A 21,161-nucleotide genomic window follows, 5' to 3' on the forward strand; every position below is an offset into this window, starting at 1 on the left:
CTGCCACCCACATGGGAGACTGGCTCTTAACTTTGGCCTGGCCCAGCCCTGGCCTTGTGGCCATTTGGGTAGTAAACCAGCACTGTCATTCTGCCTTTCAAATAAAGAAGCAAATTAAAAAACAAACAAACAAACAAACAAACAAAAAAAAAAAACGACGCACAACTAGAATAATGGGATGTTATCTTCCTTGATATTTACATTTCAAAGAGATATCTCCCAGGTCTTTGTGAAAACACTCCTGGATTATAAAACTGGCAAGAGGCCTGTTTAGCTTTTAAAAATATTCAAGTACATCTCAAAGGAGCAGAGAAAGAATTTGCAAATTTTCTAAAGAAAATGCATTAAGAAGAGAAATGGGGACATCTCTTCCCCCTTTTGCACAAGGGAAAATTTTCTTTTTCATTTGTATTTACTCTCACAGCAGGTGTCCTAGATAAAAAGAAAGAAAAGGTAAAGTATAAAATTGAGAATGATTATCTTTCGTAAGTTAAATCTGAAGGCAGTCTTAAAAAACGTTGTCCCACTGTAAAGGAGCCCCATACCCTGTAGCCTTTGTTGTAGATTTTATTGCATCCCAGTATCTCTTCCTTAGCTTGCAGTTTCTCTGTAAAGATTAAATCATTAAGTTAAGGGAATGACACTGTAGTAAACATTGTTAATGTCTTAAGCTAATTTCTATTTTTTTTTACTTCTATTTTTTTCTTAAAGATTTATGTATTTTATTTGAAAATCAGAGTGACAGACAGAGGGAGAGACAGAGAGATCTTCCATCTGCTCATTCACTCCCTGAGCCAGCAGTCAGGAGCTTCTTCCAGGTCTCCTATATGGATAGCAGAGGCCCAAGCACTTGGGTCATCTGGTGCTGCTTTCCCAGCCATTAGCAGGGAGCTGGATTGGAAGTGGAGCAACTGGGACACTAACCAGCATCATTATGGGATGCCAATGTCACAGGCAGTGACTTTACCTGCTACGCCACATCAGCCCTGCTAGCCTCTATTCTAAGAACTTCTTTTGCAAGAACTCCCAGACAGGACTCCGGATACAAGGCCTTGACATTTATTATCACCCCTGTGGCTAACATCTTGATGTTAACTTTAATCCAGATGTTTTCCAGGAACTTCAAGCCCTGTTCCAAACAAAGTAGCAACCAATTTGCACCTTCAGTCCCAGGTGGCTGAATCTCACTTGGCCATCATAACATCTTCAGAACATACTGACCTCCCCTCACTGACCAATCAAAGGAAGGCCCTGAGTTCTGGGGATCAACCAGAGACCCACTAATTGGGTTGCTCAGCCCCAGCTTTGAACTGTTAACTCCTTCTGGGAGTCCAGAAATTAAGTCGTGGCTGCCTGATTCTTTGCTCTGTATTTTGCAATAAACACCTGCTTTTTCCCACCACCCATATCAATAATTGGCTTGCTATACATCTGTTGAGTGGACCCAGTTTCAGAGTTCTATAGCAAGCACAATAGAGTTTTATTTATTTATTTTTAAAGGTCTATTTGTTTATTTGACAGAGAGAAGGAGACACAAATGAGAGCTCCATCCCCTGGTTCACTCCCTAAATGGCCACTACCGTCAGGTCTGTGCCAAGCTGAAGCCAGGAGCTTGAAACTCCATCCAGTTGAGTTGACTCAAGGAGATAGTACGTTTGTTGGAGTGGCCACACAGAGGAAGGTGGTCTCTGTGGTCCCAAATATGCTCTTCCCCAAATGTCATGGTAGCAGGACTTTTAAACAAGGGTACTTGTGGGAGGTCAGGGAAGACAGTGGACCTGGAAACTTATGCAAACAGCATGAGTCACAAAATTAGTCACAGAATAAGTAACCACAGTGTCATTGATGGCAACTGGCTTGCCTCAATTCTTTTTCATGAATGGAGTAATGAATTACGGTTCAGAGAGGCAAAAATAGGAACAAAGCAAAGCTTATTAAATACATTGCAAAAAGGAATGGGCCAGTTGAGTGAGCATGTGGCATCCTTTCTTCCTGGCTTAGGGCTTTTATCCCTAAAGTATGAGGGGATATTGACTGTAACATGGCCATGACACTCATGATTGGCATCTGTGATTCACATCTGGGAGTTGCATACCTTTGAGCTGTCTGTGCATGTGGCTATACACCAGGCTTTTCTGATTTGACTGAGGTTCCACTTTATTAGGATACTTTAGCCACAAGTTAAACCACAAAGTGGGCAGTCGTGGGCTGGGTCTTGGTGGAGAGCAGCGTCCTTGGTTTCACCCCTGCAGTAAGATCTTGTGGCCTGTTCTCAGTCCCTCATGTCTAATTATGTGCCTGATTACAAGATTAGTAGTTAGTTTTGTTAGTTAAAATGCGACAGGAAGGGAACAGAAGATGCATTTGTTATGGTTTCACAAGGACTGGGCCAGGCCAAAGTCAGAACCCAGGAACTCAGTCCAGTTCTCCCACGTGGTTGGAAGGGGCCCAAGTACTTGAGCTGTCACCTTCTGGGTTGGCAGAAAGCAGAGCTGGCAGTTGAACCCAGGCATTCCAATATGTGTGGGCATCTTAACTACTGACAAACTACTTACCCTCAGGAAGCCATTTTTTTTTAAGATTTTATTTATTTATTTGAGAGGTAGAGTTACAGATAGTGAGAAGGAGAGACAGAGAGAAAAGTCTTCCTTCCGTTGGTTCACTCCCCAAATGGCTGCAACGGCCAGACCTGCGCTGATCCGAAGCCATGAGCCAGGTGCTTCTTCCTAGTCTCCCACACGGGTGCAGGGGCCTAACCGCTTGGGCCATCCTCTACTGCTTTCCCAGGCCACAGCAGAGAGCTGGATTGGAAGAGGAGCAACTGGAACAGAATCTGGCACCCTGACTGGGACTAGAACCCCAGGCGGGGTGGGGGGGGCGGCACCACAGGCGGGACTAGAGCAGGTGCCCACATGGGATGCCAGTGCCGCCGGAGGAGGATTAACCTACTACACCACAAGCCGGCCTCAGGAAGCCATTTTTTTTTTTTTAATAATTTTCATTGAGATCTGTCAGTACATATCAAATAATTTTCATTGTTTATTATGAGAAAACAAACCCATTTAAGGAAAACTTTTTTGAAGTTTATTTATTTTTATTTTACTTGAACAGCACACACACACACAGAGAGAGAGAGAGAGAGAGAGAGAAATCTATTTTCCATCTGCTGATTCATTCCCCAAATGCCCTCAACAGTCAGGGCTGGGTCAGGCTGAAGCCAGGGGCCCAGAATTCCATCTGGGTCTCCCATATGGGTGGCAGGGGTAAAGGTGTTACAACTTTTTCTCTACATCAGATTCTTTGTTTCTTGACCATGAACAATGACTCACATGGATAACAAGGAGTAAGCAAAGTGCAGGAAGTTTATTGAGTGAAAGATAAAGCTCCCAATAGCCAGGAGAGGTTCAAACGGAGTCATGTCTAGGGGTTTTAAATTTTTTTTGTTTTAAGAATTTTATTTATTTGGAAGTCCAATGCACTATCCATTGCACCACGGAGCCACCTAAGAATTTTATTTGAAAGGCAGAGTTACAGAGAGAGAAGAGAGGCAGAGAGAGAGAGAGAGAGAGAGATCTTCTATCCACTGGTTCGCTCCCCAAATGGCCAGGGCTGGTCTGGACCAAAGTCAGGAGCCAGGAGCTTCTTCCAGGTCTCCCATGTGGGTGCTTAGAAGGTCCTTGGGCCATCTTCTACTACTTTCCTAGGCACATTGGCAGGGAAGCTGGCTTAGAAGTGGAGCAGCCAAGACTTGAACTGTTGCAGATACCAGATGCCAGCACTGCAGGTGGCAGCTTCCAGCCCCTTAAATGTTTTAAATGGAGAACCTTCCCTGATTGGTGATCATCTATATGTTAATATGATGAAAACCTTCCATTCTTGATGTGAGCCACTCAGGGAACAGCTGCCAGAAATGAATATTTGCATATATATATATATGCTAACAAGGTGAAAACTGATTCACTCATTGGAAGCTACTCAGAGGTCAGAGCCAGAGTAACTGATTTTTTCCAGAGAAAGTTGATACAGTGCTCAGACAGGTCCTCGGTGGTCAGGACCTTTGGCTGATGCAGCATCTTCTGACGATTGTGTGATCCTTCCTCAGTGCTGCTTTCTCCCTCTTTTGTCTGCCTGCATGAAGAATCTATCTCCTGTCTCTATCAAAAGCGATGGCTCCATCATCTGCTGCCTTCCCTGATGGCATTAGCAGCAAGCTGGCTGGAAGTGGAGCCGCTGGGACTCAGTCCTTTGGATGCAGGTGTCCTGGGTGGAGGCTTAACTCATTGTGCCACTATTTTTAAAAGCACTGGAAAAAAAAAATCTGTCAGTACATGTCAAATAGTTTTCAGTTAAAATAGTCCAGGTAGTTGTTATAGTTTTGAATGTAGTGATTGTAAAATAATGCAGTGATTCTCAAAATGTGGTCCACAGGTTAGCAATGCTGCAGTCACCTTTGAGCTTGTTAAACCTGCAGAGTCTTGATTTTATCCCACATCAATTTCATTCCAAAATCTGAGGGAGGAGTTTTGCCCCCTGTGTTCTAATAAGTCTGCCAGGTATTTCTGATCTGAAGTTTGAGAAGCATTGAATTGATAAAGTATGTCAGTGATTTACATAAAAATTTCAGTATCCCTCAGGGTGACCTTTAGCACTATCTCTGTTTTGGAGATGCATACTAGTAAATGAATAACTTGATTGATTTAATTATTTACTAGGTTGTTTTTTTTTTTTTTTTTGGGCGAGGGTGTCATCTCAGATTTATTTTACTGAAGGAAGCATTGTTAATAACTGAGTTACTTTGCTGAATTTTAGTATTTGCTTAGAAGGTTAACATGACTAGGTTTAAATATTTCGAGGTATAAGTAGGTTTGTCCTAAAATTTCTAGTTACTTTAATAGAACATTTAAATTCAGCAATTAAGCTAATTTTCCTCATAGCAGCCCTTTATAGTTTATATATAAGGAATTTAGCAATACTATTTACATTCACCACAGCACCAGATCTTAACCTTAGTGAAATGGTATTAACTTGTTTGGTAGGCAGTGACATTTACCAGAAGGTTGTTTTTTTTTTTTTAATTGAAGACTCTTTATTTTGCTGGATTTTTGTGTGCGAGGTGGAGAAGATTGACTTTGAAACTGATTTAATATGGATACAATTTTCTGAGTGGTCTCTGTCCTTTCCTTATTCTTTTCCAACATCTAATCAATCACCAGTTCCTCATCAGCACTACCTCTTCAATATCTCTGTCTCGATATGGTCATCTTCTGCTCTGAGCCACCATTCCGCTTTCCCCTGGGCTTCCAACTGACTTACTGGAATCCATTCTCACTGGGTAAATAAATTAGTCTTTAACATATGCCTGATCATGTCCCTTCCACTTACAGGTCATCAGTACTCCTGATAAAATCTACCATATTCCATGGCCTTCGAGACCTTGCCTGACCTAGCTTCTTCAGCTCTGAGATCTTTCTACCTTCTTTTAGTCCTGAAATGTGTTTCTATCTACTATGGGACCTTTTTGTTTGCTGTTTTCTCATGATCCTGCTGACCTTCTATTCATCTTTATATCTTAGCTTAAATATCACCATTTTAGGGGATTCTTCCCTGATATACTGTTTCTCTGCTCTGCCCCCATACATGCATGGCCCTGGTTATTGGCTTTCCTAGCTTTCTCTGTACTTTGGTAATATCATACTTATTTTTGTATTTATTTATTGTCTGCCATCCTTCTATACCATGTTCCATGAGGGCAAGAGCCACTTCTGGTAACCTGAGTGCACAGCAAAATATCTGACATATGATGTCCAAAGTATATGATGGATGAATGAGTGATGAGTGAATGAACCAGTGATCAAACAATGATTAATTTTCATGAAATAGGATAAGGTTTGTTCAGTTGCTGCATTTTTGTGACTAAGCTGTTCCTTATTTTTACATATATAGACTATGCTTGTGCTCTTCAGAGGGATATTTTGCTTCAAGGACGACTATACCTTTCAGAAAACTGGCTATGTTTCTATAGCAACATCTTCAGATGGGAAACTACAGTAAGATATATTTTTGCCTTGATCTTTTGATGAAAATAATTGCATAGATAGAAATGTATACATTCCTCCAAAAATGATGTACTTTAGATGATTCCAAAGTTGGTGTATATGGATCTACACATTTATACTTGTATACATGTAAATAGATTTGTCTGTTGTAGTGTAAGTGTGTAATATATTTTTGTAACTTAATATGTTGAACTACATTTGTACTTACTTATTGCAGTTAGAGAAAGAGATTTCAAGTTGAAAACACTTGAACATACATTTGTTGGCTGCCAGAGCCATCTTATATGACTGTCTGATTTTGAGTGATTGTGTGTTAATGTGGAACATGGACATCTGCATGTCTTTTCACTCTTTATCCTGATGTTAAATAGAGGTATTAATGCAGGAGAATATAGAAGGGAAGCATGTCTGACTTCTCTGTTTTTTCAGAAAATACAAGCATGTGCCTACTAACTCCCTCAGAGTTTTCAGTTAGACTAGATTGAAGTGGTTCTTGGTAGCATATGTTGTATATCCTTCTGAAAATACATTTTGATTTTTTAATTCTTTTCTGTGTGTAGATTTCTATTGCTTTAAAGAATATAACCTTTATGACCAAGGAGAAAACTGCTCGACTCATCCCAAATGCTATCCAGATCATTACGCAGGGTGAAAAGGTGAAAAAATTTTCTACATTTGCCATTATATAATGTGAAGAAAGTCTGCCTCAAATTTGATCACTAGTGTCATGACTATGGCAATTCTTAGAGCTAGGAATATCTCGAAGAGATACATTATATTTATTTATAGATTGCTAAATGCCTGAACAGTGGTTGGTCATTAACTTTAATGACTGCTGACTTTTTTGTGCTTTGTAGTTTACAGAAAACTTTCACCCATAGTTTTCATTTCACCATTGTAAGAGGTAGGTAAGATAGCCATTAGCCAAATTCCTTATTATTTCTAAATAACCTATAATAATTCTCCAATTTTTGTTTAGCCAATACTTGTACAACAACTAATAGCAATAAATGGTTCTAGTAAGCAGAGATTTGGTTAGCATAAAGTAAACATATGATCATTATAATCTTGCTTTAGAATGGCATTTATTTGTAACTGCCACCATTTTTATTATCTACTTACAATATCTGCCATTTCTTAGTGGGGATATATGAAGAGTCTTACTATACCCAACTGGAAAATTGGTTAGGGCACTGTGAATGACATTAAAAACCTGGAGCTGAGAAAGAGAAGGAATAGCAAAGAAGGAGATGAAGAGAGGAAGAAGAAAAAGGAAGGAAGGAATGAAGGGAATGAAGCATAAGAAATTTTTAAAGAAGATAGGAAAAAGAAAGGGGCAAGGAGAAACCTTAACCATGATATTAAATATTTATAATCATTCTTTTAATCTTGTATAGTTTTTAAATGTGCTTTAAATTTTATTTTTAAATGATCCTGTCATTATAGAACACTTCCAAGTACAGTACAAAGATTTTCTTCCTTCCTGAACTGTACAAGAATAGCTTGTCACACTGATGCTTCATTTCCAGCAAAGACAGTCTCCCACACAACCACAACATAGCTGTCAAAATCAACAGATTTTCACTGATAATGTCCTTTAGAGCAAATAGACCCAGCTTAGAATTATACGTCACATATTATTATCATCCTATTTAGTGTCCTGGAAACAGTTTTGTCTTGACTGATATGCTCTTGACACTTAAAAAATTACAGATCAGTTATTTTGTAGGATATCCCTTGATTTGTGTTTGATTAAATGTGGGTCATGCTATTTTGGAAGAAATACATCAAAATGGTTCTCTATTTTTCATTGCATCCTATCAGATGACACATGATTTCAATTTGTAACATGCTGGTGATTTTTACTTTGATCACTGATTAAGGTAGTGATTGCCAGACTTTACTGTACAGTTAGATTATTTTCCTTTGTAGTAAGTATTTTGTGGCAAAATACTTTAAAATGATGCAATCTACCATTCTTACCTAGCTTTAAATTTATTCATCCATTTACTTGCATAAGAGTGAACTCATGGTTTCTTATTTTAGTCAATGAGTTGTAATTTATTGCTATCGATAATTATTTTGATGCTAAGATTTCCTAAATTTGACCAGTGAGAGCCCTCTCAGGCTGGCTCGAATGCCTTTTTGACTAGCATTGTTGAAGCATTTTCTTGCTTTTGGGGACAAGGTGTTCCAGGCTTTCCCTGCCACAGTGCTGGAACTGGCCATTTCTCCAAGGAATCCCGATTTCTTTTAAAGTATACTGATACTTTTGAAGCCAATGTCTTTATTGGCACTAGGGTGTCACTATTCCTGAAATTTCCAAGTAGGCAGAGCAGGGTATTTATTATGTAATATGAGCACATACCCATATTCATAATGCATGCACATATATCCACAATTTGTCAATCTATCTATATGTAGATAACTGCCTACCCCAAACCATGAATTCACCCCAGTACCTCCGATTCCAATCTAACACCACAGAATTCATTTTCATTTTCTCCTTTTCCATGTTTATAACTCCTTTCACCGACAGTGAGAAACTAACTCCCACTATCCTTAATGTGGTTACTTTTTTGATCAGGTGGCCTAAATGTAAGCAGTCTCTGTCTCCACTGCTGCCGCTCTGATTTGGGTGGCTTTTCACCTGACTCGGTTTCTGGCGCTTGGAGTGAGTCTGTACCTGTAGATGCACTCACAGTGTAAACACTTTCTTCATGCCAAGCCCCTTCCCTGTGTTCCCATTCCCTGGGCCGGGTTGCCGCTCCGCAGGGACATCCTCCATTCCCTGTTTGTGCTCTGACATTCTGTGCGGGTCTGTCACTGCCCTCATGCAGCTCAGCCTCTGAGGCCCCAATAGAAGACTGTGTCATCCTCATCCGTTCTGGCTCACACATGCTTTTGTAGGCTGCCCTCATTCCCGTCTACACTCCTGTTTGGGTTTTGACATTCCCCACCCGGTAACCATTTACATGGTCACCCTCCTGGGGCTCTGACCTGGGCCCTCCCCCATACTCTTGTTACCCTGTTCTTGCTTAATACTCTGCTTCAGGCTACTCCCATATGTGGAGGCGCTTCTTGCCCATGTGGGCTCTGACACTGAGAACCAGGCGACCCCTCTGTGTGGACGCCCTCATTCTTTTCTGGTTCTGCCACCCTGTTTCAGATTTCTGCAGCTCCTCTGCCCCTCCCCTCACCCTCAGTGTGGATGCTTGGATACCTGTTTATCTCTGTTCCACTAACAGCTTTAGGACTGAACTGCTCAGGAAGGGGAGAGAATGAACTGAATTATTCTTAGCTTTGTACTAAATACATGCACATATTTTCATTATTTAACAAAATCATCAAACCGTTCTTTTTATCTTCCCTCTATACTCATAATTCCCAATCCCACTGCCTTTCTGGAAGCAGACACTATTATCAGCTTGGTGTATATCTTTTCAGACCTTCCTCCTATGGATGCATACATATAAACAGAGTTTTGCTTTTATTTGATGTGAATGCTATCTTATACATGTTGCCCTTTAGCTCTCCTTTTAAAAAAAAAACACATTATCTCTTGGCAGTGAGACATATATAGGTACACCTATCTCTGTTTTTCATAGCACTCTATGGTATTTCATAGAATGGGTGTACCATGGTTTCCTTGGCCACTAGTTCATTTTTAATGTCCTGTATTCTAAGTAATACTGTAGTGAACATCCTGACCATGCCTTCTTAAGCTCATATGTGACTGTTTCTCACATATGTCAAGGAATTCAGGGTTAAGCATTTAATTTTAATTTTAGTAGTGACAGTAACATCTAGCATTTATTGAACACTGTGTAGTAGATGCTGTTTTAAATTCTTTACGTATAGTTTTTCTTACTTCATTATCACAAAAAATCTAGTACTATCATTGTTCTCATTTTGCAGATAAGGCAACTAAAGAAACTAAAGAAACAGAAGCAACCCAAGTCACAGAACTAATAAGTGGTGGCGTTGGAACCTGAACCTAGGCAGTTTAATGTCAGAGACCCTGATTTCAACTTCTTTTCTATGTTAACTCAGTGATCTCTTTTGCCATTATCATGGGAAAAAAAACTATGTACTATTAAATCTTCATCCCTTTTACATGTTTTATGACTGAAGGAAGGTTATTTGTGGCACTTTCTGTTGTTCCAGGTTCTAGAATATGTTCTGTACTCCAGCAGCTTAGAGATATCATCATCTAGAACTCTTCCAAAATTAAGGTTACTATTGAACCAAGATTTTTTTTTTTTTTTTTTTTTTTTTTTTTTTTTTTTTTGACAGGCAGAGTGGACAGTGAGAGAGAGAGACAGAGAGAAAGGTCTTCCTTTGCCGCTGGTTCACCCTCCAATGGCCGCCGCTGCAGCCGGCGCACCGCGCTGATCCTGGCAGGAGCCAGGAGCCAGGTGCTTTTCCTGGTCTCCCATGGGGTGCAGGGCCCAAGCACCTGGGCCATCCTCCACTGCACTCCCTGGCCATAGCAGAGAGCTGGCCTGGAAGAGGGGCAACCGGGACAGAATCCGGCGCCCCAACCGGGACTAGAACCCGGTGTGCCGGCGCCGCAAGGTGGAGGATTAGCCTATTGAGCCACGGCGCCGGCTCTGAACCAAGATTTTTTTTTTTACATTTTTGAAGTTGGATATCCAGAAAGGAATAAACGAATGTAGCAATGTATATAAACTATCCATGAAGCTGGGGGTTTTAAGGATTTGGGAATGGATGGTTGTGTATGAAAGTGAGTAAAGTAAATAATAAGGTGTTTTGGTTTAAGAAGTGTGAATAGCCAGCGCTGCGGCTCACTAGGCTAATCCTCCGCCTTGCGGCGCTGGCACACCGGGTTCTAGTCCCGGTCCGGGTGCCGGATTCTGTCCTGGTTGCCCCTCTTCCAGGCCAGCTCTCTGCTGTGGCCAGGGAGTGCAGTGGAGGATGGCCCAAGTCCTTAGGCCCTGCACCCCATGGGAGACCAGGATAAGTACCTGGCTCCTGGCTTCGGATCAGCGCGGTGCGCCGGCTGCAGCGCGCCAGCCGCGGCGGCCATTGGAGGGTGAACCAGCGGCAAAGGAAGACCTTTCTCTCTGTCTCTCTCTCTCTCACTGTCCACTCTGCCTGTCAAGTGTGAATAAGCAGGCATGATACAGTGGTGAAAACAAGATAGACTGGGAGAACTTTCTAATGTACATCTGCACAGGGCTGATGTGAATGGAAGGGGAGAGGGAGTGGATAAGGGGAGAGTTGCGGGTTGGAGGGGCGTTATGGGGGGGAAGCCATTGTAATCCATATTCTATACTTTGGAAATTTATATTCATTAAATAAAAGTTAAAAAAATTATTATAATTAGACAAAACAATTTGGCTTAAGAAAAGGGAATAGGAGACAATAAAATCATTAGACTACATATTATATATGTAATTCTGTTCGGAAGAATTCCTGTTTATATTCTTTTTATGAAAACTTTTTCTTTATGAAGAACATATAGCAATATTTCAATTTAATGGATTGTAAAATAATGCTTTAAAATTTTTCTGTGAAAAGCATTAACACCCAAGATATTAATTTGACATTTACTTAATAAATCCAGAATAGAATTGAGCTACTGAGCTTTCTCCTTCCTGAAGATAACTACTCAAACCTGAAAGATCAGTAACAAAGGGATTGAAAGAGATGACACACTCAGATACTGTATAGGGCTGCATTTTGTCACATTTTCTCATAAAAGTGTATTTTAAAATATGGCTTTGCAAAAAATCAACTAGATGCAAAGAATAATAAGCTGAAAGTGGACATAGAACTATGAACATGCTGCTTTTCTATAACATTCAAAGAAAAGTTCAGGATTCATGAGTGTTTTAAATCTAAAATAGAAGATATTAGGTATATCTGGAATTTTTACAAAATTATGAAAGATAATAAAATTTAAAATTAAGATCCTTAAAATAAATCTATCTTTAAAATTCATTGATAGTTTTTGTTAATTCTTTGTGTGTACCTGGTTCAAATGGCATCCCAGTGATGTCTCTCTGCAAAGCTCAGAATAAAATAAAACCTTTTTCATTAATTTTGTTTTGATTAATTTTAATGCTAAAACTATAGTGAACATAAATAACTCCCTATTCCAAGACCCTTTCCGTATTAAATACTGACAAGATTGTGTGTACCGTAAGATAGCATTTGTTGTAAAAATATGATTTGTGAAGACAAATTGCTCATACAAAAGTTACCTATTTTTCTTCTATTGCAATAAAAAATTAAATAAAAATAGTAGATAAATCAGGCAGTGGTGACCTAGTAGGTTGTTTTGGCCATGGCAAATCCCCACAGACCTTCGTGAGAGACACTATCCCCTTTTTTCCATGATACTAAAATTGTCTTACTATTTTTCTTTGCAGTTTTTCTTTACATCTTTTGGTGCGAGAGATAGAAGTTACCTCAGTATCTTTAGGTTGTGGCAGAATGTATTATTAGATAAGGTAAGTGTTAATATCAGAGGAAGGTGCCTGTTATAAGACTCTCCTCCTATAAACCTAAATAGTTTATTCTAAGAAGAAATGTCAAGCAAATAAAATCAATAATATATTATCAATCCCTGGCCGGCGCTGTGGCTCAATAGGCTGATCCTCCACCTGCAGTGCCTGCACACCAGGTTCTAGTCCCAGTTGGGGCACTGGATTCTGTCCCAGTTGCCCCTCTTCCAGGCCAGCTCTCTGCTGTGGCCCGAGAGTGCAGTGGAGGATGGCCCAGGTCCTTGGGCCCTGCACCCACATGGGAGACCAGGAGAAGCACCTGGCTCCTGCTTTCGGATCAGCGTGGTGCGCCGGCCGCGGTAGCCATTGGAGGGTGAACCAACGGAAGGAAGACCTGTCTCTCTCTCTCACTGTCCACTCTGCCTGTAAAAAAAAAAAAAAAAAAAAAGCAATCCCAGAATAATCAAACTAAAATTATGTAGTAAAAGAGATATCAAAGGAATTAAAGTGGTACACTAGAAAATATCATTTTAACCCCAAAAAAGCAGGAGAGGAGGAACAGAGGGACAAAAAGACATGACACGTAGAAAATAAACAGCAAAGTGGCAGAAATTACATAGATCATTAAATGTAAGTGGATTAACTACTTCAATCAAACGGACAAGATTAGCAGAATGAAAAAATATTTGCTCCAACTGTACATTCTCTATAGAGAAGTTAGATTCAAAGGCTCAAATAGGTTGAAAGGAAAATGAAGAAAAATGATATACATGATAAGCATGTAACCAAAAGAGAACTGAAATGTCTATATTAATATCAGACAAAGTAGACTTTAGGACAAAAATTAGTAATAATAATAATAATAAGGAAGAACATTTTATAATGACAAAAGGATCAATCCAGCTGAAATTCATAACAGTCATAAACCTATATGCATTTAGTAAGTGAGCCCTAAAATATGAAGCAAAGACAGACAATGAAAGAAGAAATGGACAATTCACCAATAGTAGTTAGAGACTTCAGTACCCAACTTTAAATGATGAATAGAAAAAAAAACTAATCAGAAGATCAACAAGGAAAAAATCAAGACTTGAACAAATGCCGTAACTAAACAGGACAAAGAGACAGCCATGGGACTTCTACCCAACTGCAACAGGATATACATCCTTCTCAAGTGTATGTGGAACTTTCTCCATAATAAACCATGTGGTAGATCATAAAGCAAGGCTCAATACTTTAAAGGGATTAAAATAATTTTTAAAAATGTTCTTTGACCACATGGAATGAAATTGGAAATTAATAGAAGGAAATTTGGGAAATTCACACAAAAAAAGTGGAAATTAAACAGAACATTCCTAAATAACCAATAGATGCAAAGAAAAATCACAGAGAAAATTCAAAAACACTTGAGTTAGATGAAAACTAACACAACACATCAAAATATATGATATAGCTAAAGCAGTATATAGAAGGTAGTTTATAGACATAAGTACCCACGTGGAAAAGAAGAATGAGCTATGTCTTAGTCTGTTTTCTCTCATTGTAACAAAATACTCAAGACTGGGTAATTTATAAAGAGTTTTATTTATAAAACTTCTAAAGGCTAGAAGTCCAAATTAGGCAGCTGTTTCTGCTGAGAGTCTTCTGTTGTTTTACCTCGTGGTAGAAAGAAGTAAAAGATAGCCGGTGCCGTGACTCACTTGGCTAATCCTGCGGCACTGGCACCCAGGTTCTAGTCCCAAATGGGGTGCCGGATTCTGTCCCAGTTGCTCGGCGCAGCACTAGCTGTAGCGGCCATTTGTGAGGTGAACCAATGGAAAGGGAAGACCTTTCTCTCTGTCTCTCTCTATAACTCTGCCTGTAAAAAAAAAAAAAAAGTAAAAGGATAAGCAGGCTCATGTAAAAGTGGGACGGACCACGAGATATGGACTTGCTTTATAACAGTCTGCTGTCATGGCTTCCTGAGAGTGATAACTCCCTCACTTCAGAAAGACATGAACCTATTTATGAGGGCTCCATCCTCAAAACCCAAGTACCACTAGGCACCAGCTTCTAACAATATTATATTTGAAAATTAAGGTTTCAAGACATGGAAATTTGGGGGACACACCCAAACCATAGTAATTGCAAATCAGTAACCTAACATTCCACCATGAGAAATAGAAAAAGGAGAGCAAACTAAACTCAGTAAAAGCAGAAGCAAGGAAATACTAAGGAGTAGAGCAGAAATAAATAAAATAATAAAATAGATAGAAAAATAGACAAATAGACAAAATCAAAAAAATTGACAAGCCTTTTCTAGATTGACCAAAAAAAAAAAAAAAAAAAAAAAAAAACTAAAATGATTCAGTTGGGAAGTGAAAGTGGTGATGTTACTACTGACCTCAGAAAAATAAAAAGGATATAAAGAAATAATCAGTTATGTTTAGCAAATTAATTACCCTAAATGAAATGGACAGAAAATCACAAATGGAGAGATGTTGATGAAAAGGTACTAAGTTCCAGACAAATGAGTTTTGGAGATCTGAAGTAAATCATAGGGACTGTCATTAACAATACTGTATTGTGCTGAGGGTAAAAATAAAAATTTATAAATAAAAGACAAAATATTAATTCCATGAGATGATGGATATGTTAATTAGGTTGGTTGTTGTGAGAATTACACAATGTATACATATATCAAAATAACAGGTTATATACACTTACTTCTATACAACTCCTAGTTGTCAGCTATACCTTAGTAAAGTTGAAAATGAACAAACAAGGCCGACGCCACGGCTCAATAGGCTAATCCTCCACCTGGCGGCGCCAGCACACCAGGTTCTAGTCCTGGTTGGGGCGCCGGATTCTGTCCCGGTTGCCCCTCTTCCAGGCCAGCTCTCTGCTGTGGCCCGGGAAGGCAGTGGAGGATGGCCCAAGTGCTTGGGCCCTGCACCCCATGGGAGACCAGGAGAAGCACCTGGCTCCTGGCCGCAGCGCACCAGCCATGGCGGCCATTGGAGGGTGAACCAGGGGCAAAAGGAAGACCTTTCTCTCTGTCTCTCTCTCTCACTATCCACTCTGCCTGTCAAAAAAAAAAAAAAAAAAAAAAAAAAAAAAAAAAAAAAAGAACAAACAGAAATGTTGTTGAGTATCTGGGGAAACTGGAAGCCTCAAGTACATTGCTCATGGGTTTGTAAAAGGGAGTGGCCATTTTGGACCACCATCTGGCAGCTTCTCAGTTTTTGACATGGAGTTACCACATGACCCAACAGTTAGTTGCCTTCCTAGGAATATGTGTATGTATAGGCAAGACAACTGAAAGCCTATGCTTGTACAAAAACTTGTACCTGAACATTCATAGCAGCATTATTAAAAGCCAAAAATGTGGAAATCACTCAAATGTCCATCAACTGATAAATAAAATGCATATCCATAGAGTGGAACATTATTTAGAAAAAAAAAAAAGCAGTGAAGAGCTGATAGAGCTGCCCCTGGTTGAACCTTGAAAACATTATGCTGTGTGAAAGCAGTCAGTCACAAAAGAGCACTTGTGCTGACTCTTTATGCATTGTCTAGAATAGGCAAACTCATAGGAATAGGAAGTAAAAGACATTGCCGGGGGAGGGAGGGAGGGAGGGAGGGAGGAGGAGTGATTGTTAATGAGTGCCAGTGTTTTTGGGGGTTGTTGAAAATGTCCTGAACTTGGATAAACTAAAAATCATTGAATTGTGCACTTTAAATAGGTAAGATTTATGGGATGCTGAGTATAGCTAAATTAAGCTTTTTAAAGTTATTGTTGTTTTAATGGTTTAAAGGGACGAGTGGAGATTTCCAGCGAATAAGCAGGAGCTTCAACAGGCAGGGCGGGACTTAATCTCCTGGCCTCTCCTCTCCAGGAAAGTGTCTCACTGACGTGGACACATTCTGGCTCGAGGGCCCTGTGCGTTGAATGGTCATTTAAACTCAGCTAATAAGGAAAGGTTCTTCCTAAGCTGCACCTTACTGGGATGGTCTCACTTTGCTGAGTTCCGGGAAACCCGTGGAGGGGGGATCCCGAAGCTGCCGCGGAGCCGGGGGCTGGGGAGAGGACCAAAGCGACTGGGGACCACAGAGGATCTTGTGGAGCCCAGGCCCTCCAATCTCAGAGGGCTGGCCTGCCTCGCCACAGCCCCTTGCTCATGCCCCTACCCAAAGCCGTGCCCAGGGCTGCAGGTTGGCGGGTGGCTGGTTGTGTGGCGCTGGGCAGCCACCTGCGGAGGCCTGGAACAGGTGCCCGGAGGCGTGCTGCTTCCAGGCCTTCACTCCAGGCACGCCTGTCACGTTAAAATCCACTGTCCTAACTGCCTTGGGTGCTTGCATTCTCCTGGTCTGAAAATAGGGACCTGGCTATCCCCACCCGCAAACACCAATCTGAGGGGCCTCTCAGAATCAAAACGGCACATATTCACATGCGGTAAGTTGGGGTACATCCTTAAAAACGGCCTTCCGGGGAAGAGAGAGAATTTAGGCTTACAGATGAGCCCAAGGAGAGACCGAGAGACTGAGACTGCACTTCAGTGAAAAGAGCCCCCCAAAGGGAGAGGGAGGGTGGGAGGTCCAGGAGACCCGCTGAGAGTGAAACCTAAGCTTCCTCGAAAACAAAATCCCGATGCCATCTGTGTCCTTAATGCGTTACGCCTTTCAAATCTTTGGGTCATTTGGTTATCTTTAATATTGAATGTGCAGCTCAGTTTTAAGTGGACACTGCTGTTACTTTAGTAGAATGGTGATTGTATAATATGACAAAAATAAAGGTTTAAGCATATGGGTTAAATACAAGGCAGTACAGAATCTAAAGTTGAAAGTAGATTTACCAAGAAAAGGATCTAGAATAAACAAACAAGAAGCTGCCTTCTTTTCTTGTGGTCTCCTAGTGATCTTTAAAGAGCAATGTCATTGTTTAATGTACTAATATCTGTAACAGAAATAGCAACTCCCAATTATGAAGTATTGGGCATCAGACACAAGCCAGGTGTTTGAAATATTCTTGATATTGTCTATATCATGTTTCAAGACTCAGTTCCTTTTATTTTTTTAAGTAATAAAACCACATTGGATAGATTTTTTTTGTCTTGTGTAATTGTCCAAAAGAAAGTGAAGAAAAAAAAACAAAAGCCATAAAATCTACAATGTAATCACAAAATTCAATAAAAACAACGTTGTAGGTAATTTGAGTAATACATTTTTATTTGAAAGGCAAAGAGACACAGAGATGCAGAGACCAAGAGAGACCTTCCATTTGCTGGTTCACTCCCCAAATGCCCATAACAGCTAGAGGTGGGTCAGGCTAAAGCTAAGAGACAGGAACTATAACTGAGTGTCCCATGTGGGCTGCAAGGACAAACCACTTGAGCCATCACTCACTGCCTCCCAGGGTATGCATGAGCAAGAAGCGAGAATCAGAGGTGGAGGTGGAACTTGATCCCAGGCCTCCCAGTATGGGATCTGGGCATCCCAAATAGAAGCTTAACTACTGTACCAAATGCCCATCCTTGGTTTTACATTTTTAAGTGGCTACCAAAAAATCCAAAAGGATATTTTATGACAAGTGGCCATTCACATTTCAGTGCCTATAAATAAAGCTTTATTGGACACTGCCCTGCTTATTTATTTACATATTTATGGGTGTGGCTATTTTTGCACTACAATAGCAGAGGTGAGCATTTTTGACAGGCCATATGGGCCACAAAGCCTAAAATATTCACTATATGACCTTTGATAAAAGCAGTTTTGTTGAATTCTGAATAATACTATAGCAAAATAATCTTTACAGCAAATACATTTGTGCTTATTTTAGTTTCCTGCTTAATACCCACTGTCCTTGGAATAAAAACCTAAAATTTTATATGGAGACCATAAAATCTGATGCTAACACACTGCTCCAGCCACGGGTCAATAAACCCTCCCCTTTCTGTCTTCTTAAATGTTCTGTGTGTGTTTTCTGTGCTGTCTTTAGACAGGTTTTTTCTGCTTGGAAACTGTGACTCTTATTCCCATCCCTAGATCTAACTGAAACTCATTAATAAAATTGAAGGCAAGGCCATTCTTTCCCCCTCTGTAACATCTCATGCTTCTTTAGAACATGATTCTATTATTTTTTTAAGATTTATTTATTTGAAAGGCAGAGTTACAGAGAGCCAGAGGCAGAGAGAGAGAGAGAGGTCTTCCATCCGCTGGTTCACTCCCCAAATGGCTGCAACGGCTGGAGCTGCACCAATCTGAAGCCAGGAGCCAGGAACTTCTTCCAGGTCTCCCGTGGGTGCAGGGGCTCAAGCATCTGGGCCATCTTCTGCTTTCCCAGGCCATAGCAGAGAGCTAGATCAGAAGTGAAGTAGCTGGGACTTGAACTGCTGCCCATGTGGGATGCTGGCACTGGAGGTTGCGGCTTGACCCACTACGCCACAGTGCTGGCGCTGGTTCTATTCTTGCTTAACTCCAGATACCTTGAGGACAAGAACCATGTCTGTCTTCTTCACAGTTGCATGTCCAGGAACAAGCTCAGTGTTTACCATAGAACAGGTTTGGCATACACCTTGGTTTACCCAGTATAGTCTGGGACTCTGGGTTTATGCATCAGTCAAAGCAAGTGCTGATCATGACCGCTTCACTCTCAAAAGTGTGCAAGTTTGGATAAGAAGTTATATATTACATGTAGCAGATGCTCAATAAATACTTTTAGGATGACTCAATTAATAGAATATCAATGATTTAAAGTTCAGATAATCACTACCTATAATTAGCAGGACATTTTAGAATTTTGACACTCAAGGAAAAGGCAACAGATGAAAAGCAAGCACCAAAATTTAGTTTCAGAAACAACATTCAGGTTGTACCCCAAGTTTATTCGATTTCTTTTTGCCTTCTCTATACATAGGGAGGACAAATGATTATCTTGAAATGTGGAATTATCTTTAATGGCCAAAAGGAATTGTTATTTCCTGTATACTGTAATTACTGAGGGTATGTAACAGGGTGTATGTAATAGGAGTCTTCAAAAAGTTCCTAGCAAATACACATTATCTCTTAATTCCATTTCCATGAGGTTTTTTGAAGCAGACTTATATATTGTTACCAGTTAGCAAAAAGTGTTTAAGCATTTGGGGGTGGGCCTGTGATGCAGGGGTGAAGTCGCAGCTTGGGACACTTGTGTCTCATATCAGAGTGCCTGGCCCGAGTCTGGGCTCCCATGCTTCCAGTCTAACTGTCTGCTACTGCGCACCCTGGGAGGTAGCAGGGAGGGCTCAAGTACTTGGGTCCCTGCCACCCACACATGAGACCCAGATGAAGTTCTGGGTTCCTAGCTTCAGCCTGGCCCAGCTTTTGGGAAATCAATCAGTAGATGGAAGATCTCTGTCTCTCTGCCTTTAAAAACAAACAAACAAACAAAAACTGAAAATAAATTTTTTTTAAAATTAAAAGTTTTTGTTAAAATGCAATTATTCATATTGATATTGTTATATTATTGTGCTTAGGGTTACTGATATTAATAATATAGGCAGGATGTCTACAGAATCAAAATTTACTTTTTCCACTGTCTGTCTTGCCAGCCTATGGAGGCTGTGGGGAAACTAGTTCTCCTGAGACACCTGGGAATGCATTCTGAGAGTAAATAATTAAACCCAGGGCGTAAGAGAGATCTGCCCTCATTTCAAATTTTAAGCTTTAAAGAGACAGAATGGCTTTCAGGTTTATTCCTAAAGTGCAGAAGGAGGTGGCTTGTGTTAGATTCAGAGATAAGGTGATAAAGGAAGCTTTCTGAATGGATACGGATCCACACTTTCCAAATGCTGGTACATGTCATTCCATCTCCTATTTTCAGAATCAGAAAGGAGTCCTGTTCCTTAGGTGTGTTAGAAAAAGGGAGATTAAAACAGTTGATTGGGTGTATTAGCACAATGTAAGCCTGAAAAGAGCTTGATCAGACAAAGACTAAGAATTTAGGACGAGTTGATTGTATCCCAGTGGTTGAATCACTGCTTAGGATGGACACCCAGGTCCCATACTGGAGCATCTGGTTTGAGCCCCGGCTACTCCACTTCCAGTCCATTTTCCTGTAAAATGCACACCCTGGGAAGCAGCAGATGGTGGCTCCAATGCTTGGGCCCCTGCCACCCATGTGGGAGACACGGATTGATTTCCAGGCTTACCCGGCATTGTCTTTGTCTCTGTCTTTCAAATGAAATGAAAATAAATAACTAATTAAAAAGGAATATGGTTTTAAAGAAGAATGTAGGATAGAAAAGGAGGTTCACACAGGCAGACTTTGATCAGTAGAGAAGTGTATGGAGATGGGACAGAGATGATTCATCAGGCCTCACCAAGGTCACAGTAAATTACCTCTTCGAGCTGTCTACCTTTGCTCTGATTCCATGCTTATTGTGCAACTTTTTGATTACTGTTCTGACTTCCAAAGTATTCAGGTGCCCTCGGTGGCAGAATGAAATATTTATTTTTCTCTTTATTTTTAAAAGACTTACTTATTTGAAAGGTAGGAATGACAGACAGGAGAGACAGGGAGATCTTCCATCTGCTGGTTTACTCTCCAAATGCTCACAACCACTGGAGCTGGGCCAGGCTGAAGCCAGGAGCCAGAAACTCCGTCTGGTCCTCC

The 21,161-nt window shown here is 40.5% G+C and overlaps 1 protein-coding gene across 4 annotated transcripts in view; it reads left to right on the forward strand.

Annotated features, from left to right (window-relative positions):
* Positions 1-21,161, forward strand: part of GRAMD1C (GRAM domain containing 1C) — a 132,261-nt gene that overhangs the window by 58,923 nt on the left and 52,177 nt on the right. For all 4 annotated transcript variants that reach the window (XR_016233097.1, XM_089331673.1, XM_002716687.6 and 1 more), the window contains exons 4-6: positions 5,944-6,047; positions 6,617-6,712; positions 12,455-12,535. Coding sequence is in view for 3 of the 4 variants with exons in the window: in XM_089331673.1 (XP_089187799.1) it covers positions 5,944-6,047; positions 6,617-6,712; positions 12,455-12,535 (281 nt within the window). In the remaining variant the exon portion in view is untranslated. The remainder of the gene's footprint in view (positions 1-5,943; positions 6,048-6,616; positions 6,713-12,454; positions 12,536-21,161) is intronic.

Source organism: Oryctolagus cuniculus, chromosome 4 (genome assembly GCF_051225735.1).
Source record: "Oryctolagus cuniculus isolate XC-2025 breed Fujian yellow rabbit chromosome 4, ASM5122573v1, whole genome shotgun sequence".
Lineage (NCBI taxonomy): Eukaryota > Metazoa > Chordata > Mammalia > Lagomorpha > Leporidae > Oryctolagus > Oryctolagus cuniculus.